General features: G+C 45.9%; 1 protein-coding gene across 2 annotated transcripts; it reads right to left on the bottom strand.

Moving 5' to 3' along the window:
• Positions 1-11358: 11358 nt before the first annotated feature.
• Positions 11359-15657, bottom strand: LOC120644402 (receptor kinase-like protein Xa21). 2 transcript variants are annotated; one of them, XM_039921024.1, is made up of 3 exons: positions 15362-15657; positions 11989-14533; positions 11359-11863 (listed from the first exon to the last, which is right to left on the bottom strand). In XM_039921024.1, exons 2-3 carry the CDS (start codon positions 14078-14080, stop codon positions 11508-11510), a joined length of 2448 nt encoding a protein of 815 aa, XP_039776958.1. In that variant the 5' UTR covers positions 14081-14533; positions 15362-15657; the 3' UTR covers positions 11359-11507. The 2 variants fall into 2 exon arrangements, with proteins under 2 accessions (XP_039776958.1, XP_039776957.1); XM_039921023.1 differs by having other exon boundaries at positions 11989-14666; positions 15362-15656.
• Between the last annotated feature and the right edge of the window lie 216 nt (positions 15658-15873).

Below are 15873 nucleotides of genomic sequence, written 5' to 3'. Positions count from 1 at the left end.
TTAGTTGGACCAGCCCTCATAAATGAAGCAGAAGAAAGAGTAGCAGAAATCCACGAAAAATTGAAAGCAGCCCAGTCCAGACAGAAGAGCTACGCGGACAAGAAGAGATGAGAAATAAGTTTCAATCCAGAAGACTTCGTTTATCTCAAGGTTTCACCTATTCGAGGAACCCGAAGGTTTCAACTACACGGAAAGTTAGCCCCTCGGTACATTAGACCGTACCAAGTGCTAAAGAAAGTCGGAAAAGTAGCCTACCAACTCCAACTACCAGAAGAAATGGCAGACATACACCCGGTGTTCCATGTCTCACAATTAAGAAGGTGTTTGAGGGTACCCGAGACAGAACACATGCTAGTGGAGGCAATAGATTTGCAGTCAGACCTGCGATAACAGGAAGTACCTGTCAAAATTCTAGACACTGTCACAAAAAGAACAAGGAACTCAGAAGTACGGATTTGCAGAGTGCAATGGAGTAGACACGGAGTAGAAGAAGCTACGTGGGAACGCGAAGATGCTCTGAAGAAGGAGTATTCCCATCTCTTTAGGGACTAACCGACTCTCGAGGATGAGATTCATTTTAAGTGGGGTAGGTTTGTAACATCCCGAAAATTCACTCGAGTAAATCACTCGCTAAAAATGGGTTTCAAAATCTTTTCGTCACCGAGCTCAAATCTTTTCCGGCGATTCTCCGTCCCGACACCAAAATTAGTCACAGTCTAATTTCCATGTTCTCCTCATTTCTCGTGCGCGTCGCTTCTCGACGACGCCACGACCGGCTCACGACCGTTGCCGCGAACCCCGGCAAGCTCTCTTTTTCTCCCCCTCTTCTTTTTCTTTTCTTCTCCTTTTTCCCTTTCCCTTTTTCCTCTTTTCTTTTTCTCCCTCCTTCTCCTTCCTTCTTTCTTCTTCCTGCTCCCTGTCCACGCGCACGCACTGCTCACACGTGAACCACGCGCTCGGATGCTCGCCGCGCCGCCCTTCGTCAAGCATAGCGCCGCTTGCCCCGCTCGCGCCTGCCCGAGCCGTCCCGTCACCCTATGCCGCCTCGCCGCTCGCGCCACCGCTCCACGATGCTCCGAGCGCCATTAATGGCCGCGGGATGCCCGCCGGCCGGCCGGGCACCGCGCCTACCCTCCCCTCGCCTTGCCTCGGCCTATAAAAGCCGCCCCAGCTCGCTCTCCTCGCCACCATAGAGCTTACCGAGCCCTCCCACTCTGCCAGCCGTCCCTGAATCGAGCTCTCTCTGCTCTCCCTCCCGAGCCGCTGCAGCCGCTCGTCGATCTCCTCCTATAAGCAGCCCCGCACCATGATAAGCAGCTGCCGAGCATCTCCACATCACCCTCGGCCTTCCCCAACTAGCGCCCCTTCCTCTGCCCGCCACCAGCGAGCTCCCCACGAGCTCCTATGGCCGCAACCATGGCAGCTCGGGGCGGATCATCTCTCAGGCCTTCTCCCATGCCTGTAGTCACCTGAATGAAATTCCCTCGCCCCCCTTATCTCCCCATGCCCTCGGCTTCGTGAATGGAGGCCGGAAGTGCCGTTCAGGTGGAGCTCAGAGAGCTCATGCCCATGGCGGCGCTGAGGACAGGGACGACGTCCCTGTTCCGTTCTGCCAGACTGTGACCCCCTCCTTTTTATCAGCCCAACTAATAGCCACAAGGCCCAATCGTCATCCTACTGGGCCAATAACACGTGCACCCTCTTTCCTATAGGTTAATGAATTTCCGGAATTTAATTACAAGCCACCAAATACAAAATCATATCTTACTCATCCAAGCTCCGAATCAAATGATTCTTCTTTCTAAATTCCTATAAAATCATATACTATCCATTCATCCTATTTTCATCTCTCCTTGAACTTCGGGTTAGCCCTTAAACACTCCCTTAACCTATCATTTTATGCACAAAAAATCCTCCAAATATTCCGAAACTCGACCACGCCATTCCCAATATTATTTCAGCCGTGCCATTAGAAAATCTCCTAAAAATATTATTCCTACCTCCATATCTTAATTTCTTCTGATTCGAGCTCAACGATAAAATCTTTATTTCTTTTTATTTATTGTGTGTTTGTTTGTATGCGCCATAGATACCGGTGTGAACGAGGGAGAACCCGTCGAGGAGTTCGCCGAGCAGTACCGCGAGCTGGAGCCTGAGGAACCGTACAACGAGCAAAAACTCCCGGAAGGCTTTGAAGACGGCAAGTTCAACCTCATCCATTGATTGCATATTTCGACCCAGTTTTATAAACACAACCTATTGGCCTGTTTTACAAAATTGCATATGCTTTGACTACTGAAAACATGATTGGATAGCCACCCCTTGATTTATTATAACCATTCCTTGACCACCGAGATTAATGTCTAAATATGATTTATTCTATTTGGATGTTAATCGCTGTTAAAGCACCGCTTAGGACCCGGTACTCGTTTTATTACACTTAAAATGTGGTACACCATGTTTTATAAAAAGGAAAATGCGTGAGTTTGTGAAAAAGGGAAAGATGGGATATTTAAGAAACTAAAGAAAAGGATGGGATGGATGAATGGCATTCCCTGAGTGGATTGTCATACGTTGGAGGCTCGTACCGTTGTGGTAGAGCAAGAAGGTTGGGAGATATCCATCTTGTCACAATTAAGGACCGAGTTGATGTGTCATCTTGCCTAACTCAACTATCGTGCAAACCACTCGACCGTTGTATGTGGCAACGGCTTAGCATAAACCCCACTAGTTAGTCTGATAGTCATCAGGAAAGTTGAGAGCAACGGGCGACCAAGGAGAAGGGATAAGGTCATGGCGACTTATACTCCGGTTAAACCTCAGTATTAGGTCAATGGCCCCTTGGTGGACTCCGTGTTGGCTAGTCAGGTCTAACTAAGATGGGTAATGGCTTTGTTGGGATCTGCACCGACACTAAGTTGATCGTGCTGTGGTACCCCACTTGTGGGTAAAGTTGCACACCTCTGTAGAGTTTAAAACCTATTCGAATAGTCGTGCCCACGGTATTGGGTGAGTTACGGTTTGGTCACATAACTAGACTTTTGGGAGGGATGTTTTCATTGCGTGAGTTGTTTTGGGAAGGTGTCCGGTAGTTGTGCCGTGAGCTACTGCAGATGGGGAGTCCGGTAGCATTAAAACTTGGATCCTTTGTGTGGGATCAACCCCACTCATTACTCGGTTAAGTAAGAAACTACTTTAAGAAAACTCTTTGCAAACATAAACCCCTGCATGTGTAAAATCTTGCTTTACTGCAAACAAACCCCAGCCTTACCCTTGACTTACCCCGTGCATATCTGTGTTACCCCCTCCGTGGATGGGGCTAGACTTGTTGAGTACTTTTGTACTCACCCGTTATATATTTGTTGTTTTGCTTCAGAGGAGGATCCAGACTTCGTGCCTGAAGACGTTGAGTAGGTGATCGTCCTGCACCCAACCTTGCCTGTGGTTCGGGGTCTCCATAGGAAGCTTCTAATGGCGCAAGACTCTGATGCTATCTTAGATTTCGTTGACATTTTAGTATGGCTTGTAGTACTTATGTTGTCCCTCGTGATAGTGGCGCTTCAGTGCCCACTACCTCGACGGTTTGTATGGTAATAAACCATTTGATGTAATAAATGTGTTATCAGCCTCCTGGGACTGATATTTGTATCACATTTAAGTCACCTCTTATGAGGGGACGCTTCACGGAGTCCTCAGAAGTCTGGTATAGCTCTTGTATCCTTCGTTCGAAGTTATTAATATAAGTTATCTTCTCTACTTTTCTGAGTTAGCTTTACTTTCCGCTTTCTTTTATCCTCTCGAGTCTGAGTGTTCAGCTCGAGCGCAGAAGTTGTATCCTTTAGTTTAGACTAAGTTATCTCTCTGATAGTCGGGAACTTATCTTACGGGTTTTCTCGCCGGACTAGAGTATCTCAAGTTAGTGCTCTAGGTTGAGGGGGATTTCTCTCGAAGCCATCTAGAGAAATCCTAACACCGAGTGCAGACGTGGTGTCTGAGCTTAGTGTTAGCTAGAAAGTGTATTCCACCCCACGGTACCTTTGTGCTAGGTGGCAGGTGGTGACAGCCCTGTCCGTCCCTCGTAGTCCACCACGTTCGGGTGCTTTCATAGCTGTAGTGCCAACTGCCGTTGGACTCCCTTCTCATCTCATTCTGAGTCCTTCGCTGTGGCCGCCGAAGTAAGCTCTACCTTCCCGAAGATTAGTTAGATAGTTAGTCTGATCTAGAGAGGCTAGCTCGATAGTTGGCTGCCATTTCCATTAGTTGGCTGTTAAGCTAGTGTCATGTTCATTGGAAAAGACAATTATGCCCCTCCCAACATAGTGGAATGGAATTTGGTCCAATTCCTTTTTTTTTGAACTGAAATTTGGTCCAATTCCTTGCATGCCATTGCACAACTCAATGATGTTTGAGATAAATGAAGTTGATAACTAGCAATCAAAATATCCTATAATATATGCCATGATGAGCAAAATTAAAAACCATGACACAACATATTTTGCTTATTAGGTTCACATGAGAATGGAAATAACTGATGCCATGCTGAAACTGAAAGATATAGCCTCTGCACCATTGCCACAAAACAGGGTAAACAAACATAGGCACTGCAGAGGCAGGAAAGTAAAACAAACATAGGCGCTGCAGAATCCAGCCGCAGGTTCTCCGTGAAGAGCTGAGAAAATGAAGCTGGGGGCAAGAAAGACAAGGAGAATCAGTTCCCCTTAGAATCAGCTTGTTTTGTTTTTGGTTGTCCATTAGCATCCGTTACACTGAGGCCATGAACTGATGATTTGGATATCAGCTTATTGTTAGCCCCGTTGGATCTTGCAGTGAAAATAAACCAACAAATAATTCTCAGTTTTAGAACATGCTACATGCATAAGGATGTACACCATAGTGAAATCATGGCCAAAGGATGCTACACTGACTGGTCGAAGCACTCCGGCGGCATCCCACATGTCTGGGTTCGAACCCTGTGTGGGCGAATTTCCGGTTGTGGGTAAAAAAATCCACCTCACTGGCGCGGTTAGGGTTCAGGGGTTTTCTCGACCGGAAAGCCGGTTGCTTCCTCTTAATGAAATACGGTTGGGGCCGTCATACCCCACCCGGTCGAGTTTTCATAGTGAAATCATGAATCTCTGATCCCCAAGGAATATAACAAACATCAAATTAACTTCTACTAGCCAATTATCGCTGTTAGAGTATATTTGGTAGGTTAGGATATGTAATCTCGGACTGCCATATGTATCGGGGAGGTGCCTTAGCCCCCAAGTCTCTGTACTCTATATATACCGCTCAAGGGGCTCAATGTGGCGGAACCACCCAAAAAAAATACTGGGCCCGGGTGCACTGATCTTTGTTGCTAAGCAACTCTGACCCAAATTGGCACTCACCGGTAGTTCCTCGAGTGAAACCTCGATAAAAGCCACGCTATTCCAGGATCAACAGACAACACTCACGCGAAGGTGAGCCCAGAGATTACAACACAGAACATTTCTTACATCTCAGAGTGATTGCAGCGGAAAGGAAATTTATTACAAACCATGTTCAGATTAGTAAAGTACTATAGAGTTCCATCTACTCAAATTATTCAAGTCTCATTGTTCAGCGGAAGCATTAAAAGATAACTAGCGAAATACGTGACGCATCGATAAAGCCCGTACGAAAGTGTCACTCAGCGGGAGGGTGGTCAGCACCGGCTGAAGGACCATCCCACTAAACAGACCAACCCGGAGGCAAGGTACACGACCAAGTAAGACTTGCAAACAGATCTTCGAAGTTAGTACCTGAAAAACAGTGCCACAAGCAAGGCTGAGTATACTAATACTCAGCAAGACTGACCCGTCTCCGGATATATCATAGTCCGATAACTAGACATGCAAGGCTTTTTGGTTGGTGGGGTTTGTTTTGCCAAAAACGCCACTAAATGTTGATCCTTATTTTCAGATTTTATTTAGCCATCTTCTAGTTAGATTAACCATTCTAAGTTTGCATCCAACTCTACACAAACATGGTAGAGCAATCATTTAATAAACCAGCAGTATTATCATCATTATGTTCCACTTGTTACTCTATGTGACCGAAAATATTAAGCAATCTCATGCCGTGAGAGGCGGACGATTCTGAATCGAATTTCAACCTGGCCAGGGGAATCTAGACCACACGTATGGGAACCAAGTCACCCACACAACATTTCCCCTTTCTTTCCAGTCCGTGGATCCGGGTCACCCTCCCCGACTACAGAGCCCGACGTCTCTGCACCCGTACGTCCGGATAAAAATAAAACCTACTTCTACCAAGAGGGTGAATGATCGTTCCACTCGCCGGTCCAATCAGGTACTTCAGCTTACCGATTACCATATTTCTCGTCTTGTGGCTAGTACTTTCAAATGCTTAACGAAATGAGCCACACACCGCGACCTTAGCCATTTTGCCTACACCAGCGGGGTATCACAACTACACAACCCCGCCCGTTGTCCTTACATTTCAACAGGAATTAAAGTCAGTACAAATCCTATTTGCTCGCGAGAGGCAGGAAACCACTCTACTTCTACCGTACCTATTTAGCAGGGCAACTAGTCGATAAAAAGATCCGGTATCAAACATAGGTTCCTAGGGATCATGCATCTACGGTTTTCGATCAACGCCTAGAAAACTTAAATGCAGAGAACAAAGTATTACAATACATTAATAAATAGATAGCTGAATGATAATTCGGAAAATAGTGGGATTATGCTCCGGGGCTTGCCTTCTTGGGCACTGTTCAAAAGTAGCATTGGGCTCTTCCGAACATTGGTTCGGGTCTTGATTCAAGTCAGTAATAATTAAAAGAGACACTCTCCGGAGTGGTAGTATTCGCGGGCACCAATTTGTAATCACCGTCGAGTAGATTTACCGTTTCTATATGCATGCAGAAATGATATTGTTACAATATGATATAAACATATTTCTTTCCTTCACTATAAAGTTGTAGTCCAGTATAGCATGTGTTTGTTGTGGTGGTCTTAGTTAACTTTATTTTCTGGGCAATCGTTTATAGAGTAGTTATTAAATTCACTTTACTTCATAAAAGAGCTGTGTGGTTTGGTTTCCATTTTTATCATTAAAACATAGCATGCTTTCACTATTTCATAACAACAAATCTACTCATGAGATAGTGATGAAAAATTTAAGTAGCACAGATCAGATACTCTAGCATCTATGGTATAGTTTTCAGCATCTAACCATAAAGCAAAAATTATAACTATTCATGCAAGTGGATTACTCTAGTTACTTCATCTTTTTGTACAGAACGTTTAATATGGATTCTAGTTCTACTAATTTTACGAGAGCAACATAATAGCATATACTCAGCACTGAAATTTTTCCAGATTTTATACACTTATACAGCAGAGGTGATAAAAAGAATAAAAACAGAAAGCCATTAACAAAGATTAATTCTACAGAAAGTTTTACTAGGGATATGGTTCTTAAATTTTTACCATAGTCTAATAATGATCTTAACATACTCCAGAAAAATTATCGAGATTTATATCCACAAGATAAAATGGTTATGCATTTAACTTAACATGAATTAGCATAAATTTCTCAAGGTGCATTTAATCAGTACTGCATATGAAATTTTTATTACAGATATAACATACTGTAAAAAAGATCATATCCAAAAATAAAGATCAGTTATGGTATAGATTACTCAGAACAAAAATAGTAAATCTAGCCCTAAGATGCTAAGCATGATTATTCACCAAAGCAAAACTCAGTAACTGCAGCTCAAAATTTTTAGACAGGAACACAGAGCTAAAAAGAGACTTCAAAAATAAATATAGGTTTTTCTGAGCATAGGAACTATATATGGAGAATTAAGTTGATTAAACAAGCATAAAACATGGTATATAGTAAATAAACTCTAATAAATCTTAAATTTATGGAGTAACAATATTTCAGTTATACATGTATGCAGTAAAAATTCCAGAGCAAGTTCATGTGCATATTTTCCAGTATTAAATCGAGAAAGCTAGCAACAGATTAGAGAATCTTGATTGTTCCAATATGATAACTGTTTTGGTTGAGTGTCATATTTTTACTGTGATCTTAATATTCCATTAGTGCTAACATATCCAAAAATCAAGGTCATTTGCTGAGTAGAACTTCATGAACATGCATAAGGTGATTTTTTTATTCTTTTTCTCAGATTAAAATAAAAGCAAAATATGAACATGTGAATGTAACAAAAGTTGTAGTTCTTGTTCTAAGGATTCCAGAACAGTTGAGTTTTAATTTTTACGATTTTTCTACAAATTGTTATGTATTTTCAAAGTTCACTGTTTTGAAGTTAAGCACATTTTGCAGTTTGACCCCTGGAAGTTTTGGTTCTTTTAATTTGGGGTCCCTGGCGGAACTGCACAGAACAGAGGGGCGGCGGCGCTGGGATTTCCGGCGAGGAGAGTCGCCGGCGGCGAGGGGAAAGTGGGGAAAAAGGGAGAGGGGTTCACGCCGCACCTAATGGTGGTCTTGGCTCGCCGGGAGGTGGACGGAGGAGGCGGGTCCGCGGAGAGGGGCGGCCGGCGGTGGCTCTGCTCGCCGGCGTCCATGCTCCGGTGAGGGAATGAGGGAGAGGATGGGTCGGAGAGCTTCAGGAGGGCGATGGGGTTCCATTTCAGGGGTTGGTTCGGGGCGTGGATGGCCAGAGTAAGGAGCTCCACGGTGAGCTGCGGCTCGCCGGAGTTACTGAACGGAGCGGCGCGGTTTCTGCGCGCGAGGAGGGTCGTGTTGGCCTTTTATAGGCAAGGGAGGAGGGGGAGGTCGAGCTGGGGGCGAATTTGCCGGGGAGGACGGTGCTGGGGAAGGCGCGCATGGCCGTGGCAGCTCGGCCGGCCAAGGTGGTCGCCGTGGCGAGCACAGGAAGGGTGGGGGGCGCGTGGCGAGCTCTTGTGGCGCCAGGAAAGAGTGGGTTTGGGGCAAACCCAGGGGCGCGGGAGCGGTTTTGGGCGCAGGCGCGACGCGTGGGGCGGCCAGGTGGCTTCGCCGGCGTACGGCGCTGCCGTGGGCGAGGTGCAGGGAGACGGAGGTGGAAGAATCGGTCAGTGGCAATTCCGTAAATAAACCGAAGTTCCAAAAATCAGTTCTGTAATTTCCATTTTTCTCCCTCATCTTGGCCTCAAATGAAAAAGTGTTGAATACCACTTTTGCTCAGTTTTTCGAGATATACAACTTTCTTGTTATGCACTTTTTCATTCGAGCAATGGTTTGAGAGTTATTTAATTATTTTAAAAACTACCATTTAAAGTACTTATCATTTCATGTGAATTTTGGCACTTTTACTCCTAGGCTTCAACTAGGTTTTTGTTTAACATGACATGGTGAATATGCCTATTCATTTTCATAGGCTTCCTTGCATTGGATTGAAGTTATTTTAACTTCCTTAACACTAGAAATAGAACTATTTATTCGATTTGTTTAAATCTTGAATTTGCCAAAAAGTCTTTTAATTTAAACTATGTGTCACAAAAATATAAATGTGTCTTTTAACTACATTGTTATGACAAGTTTAGCTTGAAAGTTTTGAGAATATTAAAGTAACAAGTTTTCTATCCACACATGTCAAGTCAAGTTAAAAAGACTACCAATTATTATTTTTCAAGCACATTGCACTCAAACACATGCACTCATACATTTACACACAAGTTTGCAAAAACTAGACATAGGGTTCTTATCTAAGTTTTCTTAGCTCATTTGTGTGTGAAGTTTTGTTAATTGCTTGGCTTTGGTTAAACTGACACCAGAGGTGTCACACTCAATGCAATACATCGACCACATTATATGCATCCTATTCTCCTACATGGTATCACGAGTTAGGGTTTCGATCCTTAGCCAAGAACCCTAGCCGCCGCCACTTCCGCTTCGCGCACCCTCGGGGAGATCGATCTCTGCCGTGGGCAGCGCCCGTAGGATGCCCGGTGGATTCCTCTAATCCGCCGTGCCTGTCATCGTCAAGCAGTAGAGGGACTCACCTCCCATGGTCGCTTGGATCATGTTGGGCTGGCTCCACCGTCCCCGTCACCCCCTCCTGCGCATCTGGCCCAGCACCGCGCCTCTCCTCCTGCGCCGCCACCACCGTTGCCTTGGGCGCGGTCATGCAGCAGCAGAGGAAGCATGTGGTGGCGTTGAGCTGCCGCACCACCGCAGGCCATGAGATCGAGCCGTGTCGCCACGCCGTCTTCATACGTCCGCCTCTCACGCCGAGATCCCCTGGCGGACGGGTCTCCTCGGGGATTCCTCGCCACGCCCGTCCACCACTCCCTTGCACCGTTCCCCATCGTTGCCAGTGGGCTGCAGCGTCATGGGGACCTCCGCCCTCCCTCGCTGGCCCTATGCTCCGCGCCCTGCCTGAGCAGAGGCGCCACTCGGGCTGCACCGTCCCGTCGAAGATTCCTCTCAGAGCGGGTCTCGCCCCTCTGCTTTCCCTCTCTCTGTCTCTCTAACGATGGCGGATGAGATAAGGATAAGGTTGGGGGGCATCGCTAGGTGCACCCGAGATTGTACCCACGGTCCTCTGCTACTATTTTTCTTTTCCGATCTAAGATCAGTTTGTGTCGCCCTGCCGGTCGTCGCCGCTCCATTGTCGACACTCCCGAGGACGAGGTTGTCGCTGCGCCCTCCCAGGCTATAGCGCCGACGCTCGTGATCAAGCCATCATCGCCGGTGTCGCCGCCTTTCCAGGTGGTGGCGCCACCCCGCTGCCGGTCCTCCTCAAACTGGTGCCCGATCCAACTCCACGCTTCCTGCCGTTCTCGCGCGGACACCGCCGCCGATGTTGCTGAAGGAAGTCCCCGTGCGCTTTTCAGCTGCCTAGTTTACCATCACCATGCGCCGCTCACTGTTCTGTTGTTATCCTCGGCCAGAAGCTGTTGATCTTGTGTACTCAGGCGCCTCGACGACGCTTCGGACCCGCCCTCCACGGCTTTGATCACGTCTACCTCGACCTCAGCTACTTCGACACAAAGGGGCTATCATCTGCATGAGCTACTCCAGTTGAAGCATTCGCACCAGTGTTCTGACTGCGGGGGGCTATCTCCATTGTTCTCCAGTCTGTCCGTTTGTGTTGCTACCGCTGCGACTGCGGGGGGATGTTAGAGTATATTTGGTAGGATATATAATCCCGGATTGCCATATGTATCGGGAAGGTGCCTTACCCCCAAGTCTCTGTACGCTATATATACTGCTCAAGGGGCTCAATGCAATACATCGGCCACATTATACGCATCATATTTTCCTACAATCGCGACATATTGGTCTTTCGAAAAAAAAATTATCGGGACATATTTGTAAGAAACTAGCAAACTAATATGAAATCTCGGAACCTCATGGGAAATGCTGCTTATTATTATGCACTTGGCAGTACTTGCTCTCTGTCCAGTGAATAGAATAGCAACACTGTAAAAGGCTTTTATGGCATTCTGGCCATTCATGTGGTTTGCTGAAGTTCATCAGGCGACTTGCAGAGCTCCATCTCAACCATACGACTCCCTGATGGTCTGCAGCTTCGCAGCCACTTCTCTCATGCTCGACCTCTCATTCGGTGATTGGGATGTGCAGGACAGCCCGACCCTCAGCACGGACCGCACACAGTCCATACCCGTCACCATGCTCTCCGTCTGAGCTTCAAAGTCATCAATTTCTTCGAGCAGCTCGGTGTCGACGATCTCCGTCATATGGTCAGGGAAACTTGCCTCCACGAAGCTCACAATGCTCACCCCATCTTTGAACATGTCGTCAGTAGGCCTCCTCCCAGTGAACATCTCAAGCAGGATTATCCCAAAGGCGTACACATCACCGGAAGCCGTCACTTGCCCTCCAGCTGCATACTCTGAAAGATCAAAATAGGTTATTATTGTTAATTTAACACATCGGCCTCACATTTCACACAGTTGTAGTCTGTAGAGACTTTCTTTGAACATTATTTCAAGAACAAATGTGTTTACTGAGCGTTACCTGGAGCAATGTAACCGATGGTGCCCTTCACTGCAGCGGTGCTAGCCGTGCTTACATTGTCAAAGAATCTGGCGAGGCCAAAGTCACTGATGTGAGCAGTCAAATCGTTGCCGAGAAGGATGTTGCTAGGCTTCAGATCATAGTGAACAATGGGCCTCTGGCTACTGTGGTGCAGATATTCCAATGCATTTGCGATGTCAAGAGCAATGCTCAACCTTTGAGTTAGAGTAAGATAACAGGGACCATGTGTAGCATCTTCCTTTGGGTGTAAAAATGAGTCCAGGCTACCATTAGTCATGAATTCGTAAACCAATGCTTTGAAATCATTTCCTCCAGAATCAATGCTTGAGCAGGCAGTTAGGATAGGTACGAGATTACGGTGCCTTAAACTTCTCAAAGCTTCACATTCCGCCATGAAACTCCGGTTTGCACCTCTTGTTTCCATATCAAAAACCTTCACTGCTACATAGTCAGTCTGTCCATGTAACTTTGCTTTGTAGACAGAGCCGTATCGTCCTCTGCCGATCAAATTGGATGGTGAAAATTGATCCGTTGCATCAGCTAGATCCTTGTAAGTGACTGTGGGAAACTTTGAACCAAATGAAGGACGGACCAGAGATGGCTGTTTCACTTTCTTCTTTCTATACAGGAAGCCAAGAATGATCAGTGTCAGAAGTACAAATATGACTGTGATCACTATAGCGGCTATTAGTTTCACCCTGAATGACCGCCGTCGCCTGAATGGATCTGAAGATGACACAGAGCATGCCGGAATATGGAGTTCTGCTACTCCACCGCACAGCCCTGAGTTCCCTTCAAGCACGGTACTGGATGCATTCAGGAACACACCTTTTGTTGGAATCTCACCTACAAGATGATTGAATGAAATATCTATTTGGCTGAGCAACTTCAACCCACCAAGGGATTTCGGGATGGGCCCTGACAACTTATTGTGAGAAAGATTCAATATTTTCAAGCTCTGCAAGTTGCCTAAGGATACTGGGAGTTCTCCAACAAGGGAGTTCTGTGCAAGATCTATGATTTCTAAGCCCCTGCAGTTACCCAGAGTAGTTGGGACTTCTCCAGATAACTTGTTTGACGACAGTTCCAGCTCAATGAGTTGTTTAGCATTGCCAACCTCAAGGGGCAATGTGCCATCAAGCTTGTTAAAAGAGAGTTGGCAACTTATCAGTGAGGGCAGACTGAAAATCTCAGCTGGAACACTCCCTTGGAGGCTGTTGTTAGTGATGTTCAATCTTTGAAGGTACTTCATGTTTCCAAGGCTGGCTGGAAGGAGCCCTTCGATCTTGTTGTCTTGAAGATAGAGATATAACAATTGAGAAAGATTACCGATGGAAAGCGGTATTGTTCCGGTGAGGCTGTTTCCTTCAAGGTATAATACTTGCAAATTCCCCAGCTTTCCAACCCATTCCGGAATCGCCCCGACATACTGGTTATTTTCAAGCGATAAGGCAATCAAGTTCTGGAGGTTTGCAATGCCTGAGGGGAACACCCCAGATAACTGGTTTGTGCCTAAGTACAATACTTGGAGTTGAGAGGACAGATTACCAATTGAGCCTGGCACATCCCCTCCTAAGTTATTCATATCAAGTGCAATAGTTTGAAGTTGGCTGCAGTTGGCCAATGAGTCGATGAACTCCCAGCTCTCCCTGTCAGATGTGTCAAGACTGTTGGATTCAAGATTCAGGAAGGTGAGATCATGTAAATGGCCTAGAGAGCTTGGCACTCTACCACTGAAATAGTTGCGGGACAGCCCAATATCAATGAGGCTTGAAGCATTAGCCAGAGAAGCTGGGATAGGCCCCTCAAAATTGTTAGAGTCTAACCCAAGGTGCTGAAGTTTGGGAAGATGGCTGCCAAAATCAGAAGGTAACACGGCCTTGTCAAGATGGTTCAGCTCCAGTCCAAAGTAAATGACAGAAGACAGGTTGAACAACATCGGCGGCACATTTCCCGACAAAAAGTTGGCTCCAAGACCCAAGTATGACATGTCCAAAAGCAGCCCAAGTTCTTCGGGGATGCTTCCCTGAAGGTAGTTCTCTGAAAGAGAAAGTACATCCAGAGCTGTCATGTAACCAATAGAACGTGGAATGGATCCAGTGAGGTTGTTTGCTGAAAGATTCAGAATGACAAGCTTCAAGAGAGAACCAATAGTATGAGGAATCCTCCCTTTTAGACGATTGGATTTCAAGGATAAGATCTTGAGGTTAGAACAATTGGAGAGCTCGTCAGGAATCCATCCTTGCAGTGAGTTATTGCTCAAGTAAATCACCTCCAGTCGCCTTAGATGACCAAGTGAAGCAGGGATCTCACCTCTGAAGCTGTTATTTGCCAGGCGCAAAGCTCTTAGATGCGTAAGGTTTCCGAGGGATGGAGATAAGTGGCCAGTCAAGCCTTGATTGGTGAGGTCAAGCTGAGTGACACGCTGCCGATGCTTCCGGCCGCATGAGACGCCTTTCCACAAGCAGAAGTCACTGCTCGCATTCCAGAAGGCCAAGGATCCATGAGGATCACTACAGGAGAGCTTGAAATCAAGTAGAGCGATGCGATCAGTTTGATTCTCATGCAACAGCGAGCAGGTCACATGCGGCAATAGCAGCAGTAGTAGCAGAATAGGGAACATCAGCGCAGATATAGGGAGGGTGTTCAGCAGTTATCTGCAAAGAGGTGGCAATAACAATTATATTCAACAGTCCTTTTTGTGCAGTGAAAATGCCTGAATCTTAGTGTGCTTATGTGTTGAAACATTTACAGAGCACCATGGCTCCACTAATGAGTGGACACATCAGTTCGTCTGGTGAAAGAGACTGCCCAAATTTGAGGTTGAGCAAAGAAAATGCTCATTGAGCAAAGCAGAGATGCAAACGGGAAACATATCTGTCAACTAGAAAGCGCTATTGGGTCCAACTTTCAACTTTGTATAAATACTGTCATGGCCAAACTAATGAAGTCTTTATAGTTCAGCCACTGAAACATGCTTGGGCAGGAATATTTATTTAGAAAAGATACATGATAGGAAAAAACACATGGGCCTTGTTGGATTCAAGTGAACGGTGCAGAGAATGTAAACATATTAACATGGATGGTTTGGGAGCAGCTAAGCCATGGTGCAAACATATTGCTTCATTTGTCTTTTCAGTTACTCTACAGATCAGAATTGATTCGGGTAAACTTTTCAGTTCGTGACAATTTGCCACTGCACTCCATCTAATAAAATTTCACGCACAACATGTATAGTGTAGGAAATAAACAGAATTATACAGAAACTAAATTCAGAAGTCAAGGAGAGATAAACAAAACAACAATTTAGTTTAAACAAAGTAAGGCAGCTGAAATGGATGAAGTCAAGTACCTCTTGAGTTGACCAACCACCAGACACTGCGGCATTGCTTGCGCAGACTCCAAGCAGAGATTGGAGATTTGAAGTCTGCTAGTGGCAATGTCACAACCCCAATGATCTATCCTTTATAGGCGCTCCGCAGCTCACTGCTGGCTAGTCCACGCAAAAGTCCTCCACGTCTCCTAGTACGTGGTCTTCTGCATCATGACATCCTCATCCCCTTCTTCTACTGCGTAGGTAACAGATCGCAGGATGAGATATCGCTCATGATTGCGTTGCGTTCCCCAGAGTCAAGGTCCACGCCAGTCTGAAATATTGGGGGAAAAAAAGCAATGAGCAGCGTCCTCCCTAGGTGTCACGGCAGCAAAAGAAGACAACGAAATGACAAAACCCCTGACTAAAGCTCTGCAAAACGCCAATTCAGTTCACTCTTTACCTGCAATTCTTCTGACCTTTTCAACCCTTGGGCCTTGGACGATGACTTTGTGCTTGCTAAGTAGGCCACACTATCTGACTAGCAGCTG

The sequence above is a fragment of the Panicum virgatum genome, chromosome 8K (assembly GCF_016808335.1).
Source record: "Panicum virgatum strain AP13 chromosome 8K, P.virgatum_v5, whole genome shotgun sequence".
Taxonomy (NCBI): Eukaryota; Viridiplantae; Streptophyta; class Magnoliopsida; order Poales; family Poaceae; genus Panicum; species Panicum virgatum.
Note: the sequence above shows the minus strand (reverse complement) of the source record. Positions and strands in the feature narration are given on the sequence as shown.

Bases quoted from the DNA above. Each gene is read 5' to 3' on its own strand.
- LOC120644402 (XM_039921023.1), bottom strand. From the start codon at position 14,632: ATGTTCCCTATTCTGCTACTACTGCTGCTATTGCCGCATGTGACCTGC. The intron at 11,864-11,988 runs GTAACGCTCAGT...TTGATCTTTCAG, and splicing joins CATCGGTTACATTGCTCCAG to AGTATGCAGCTGGAGGGCAA.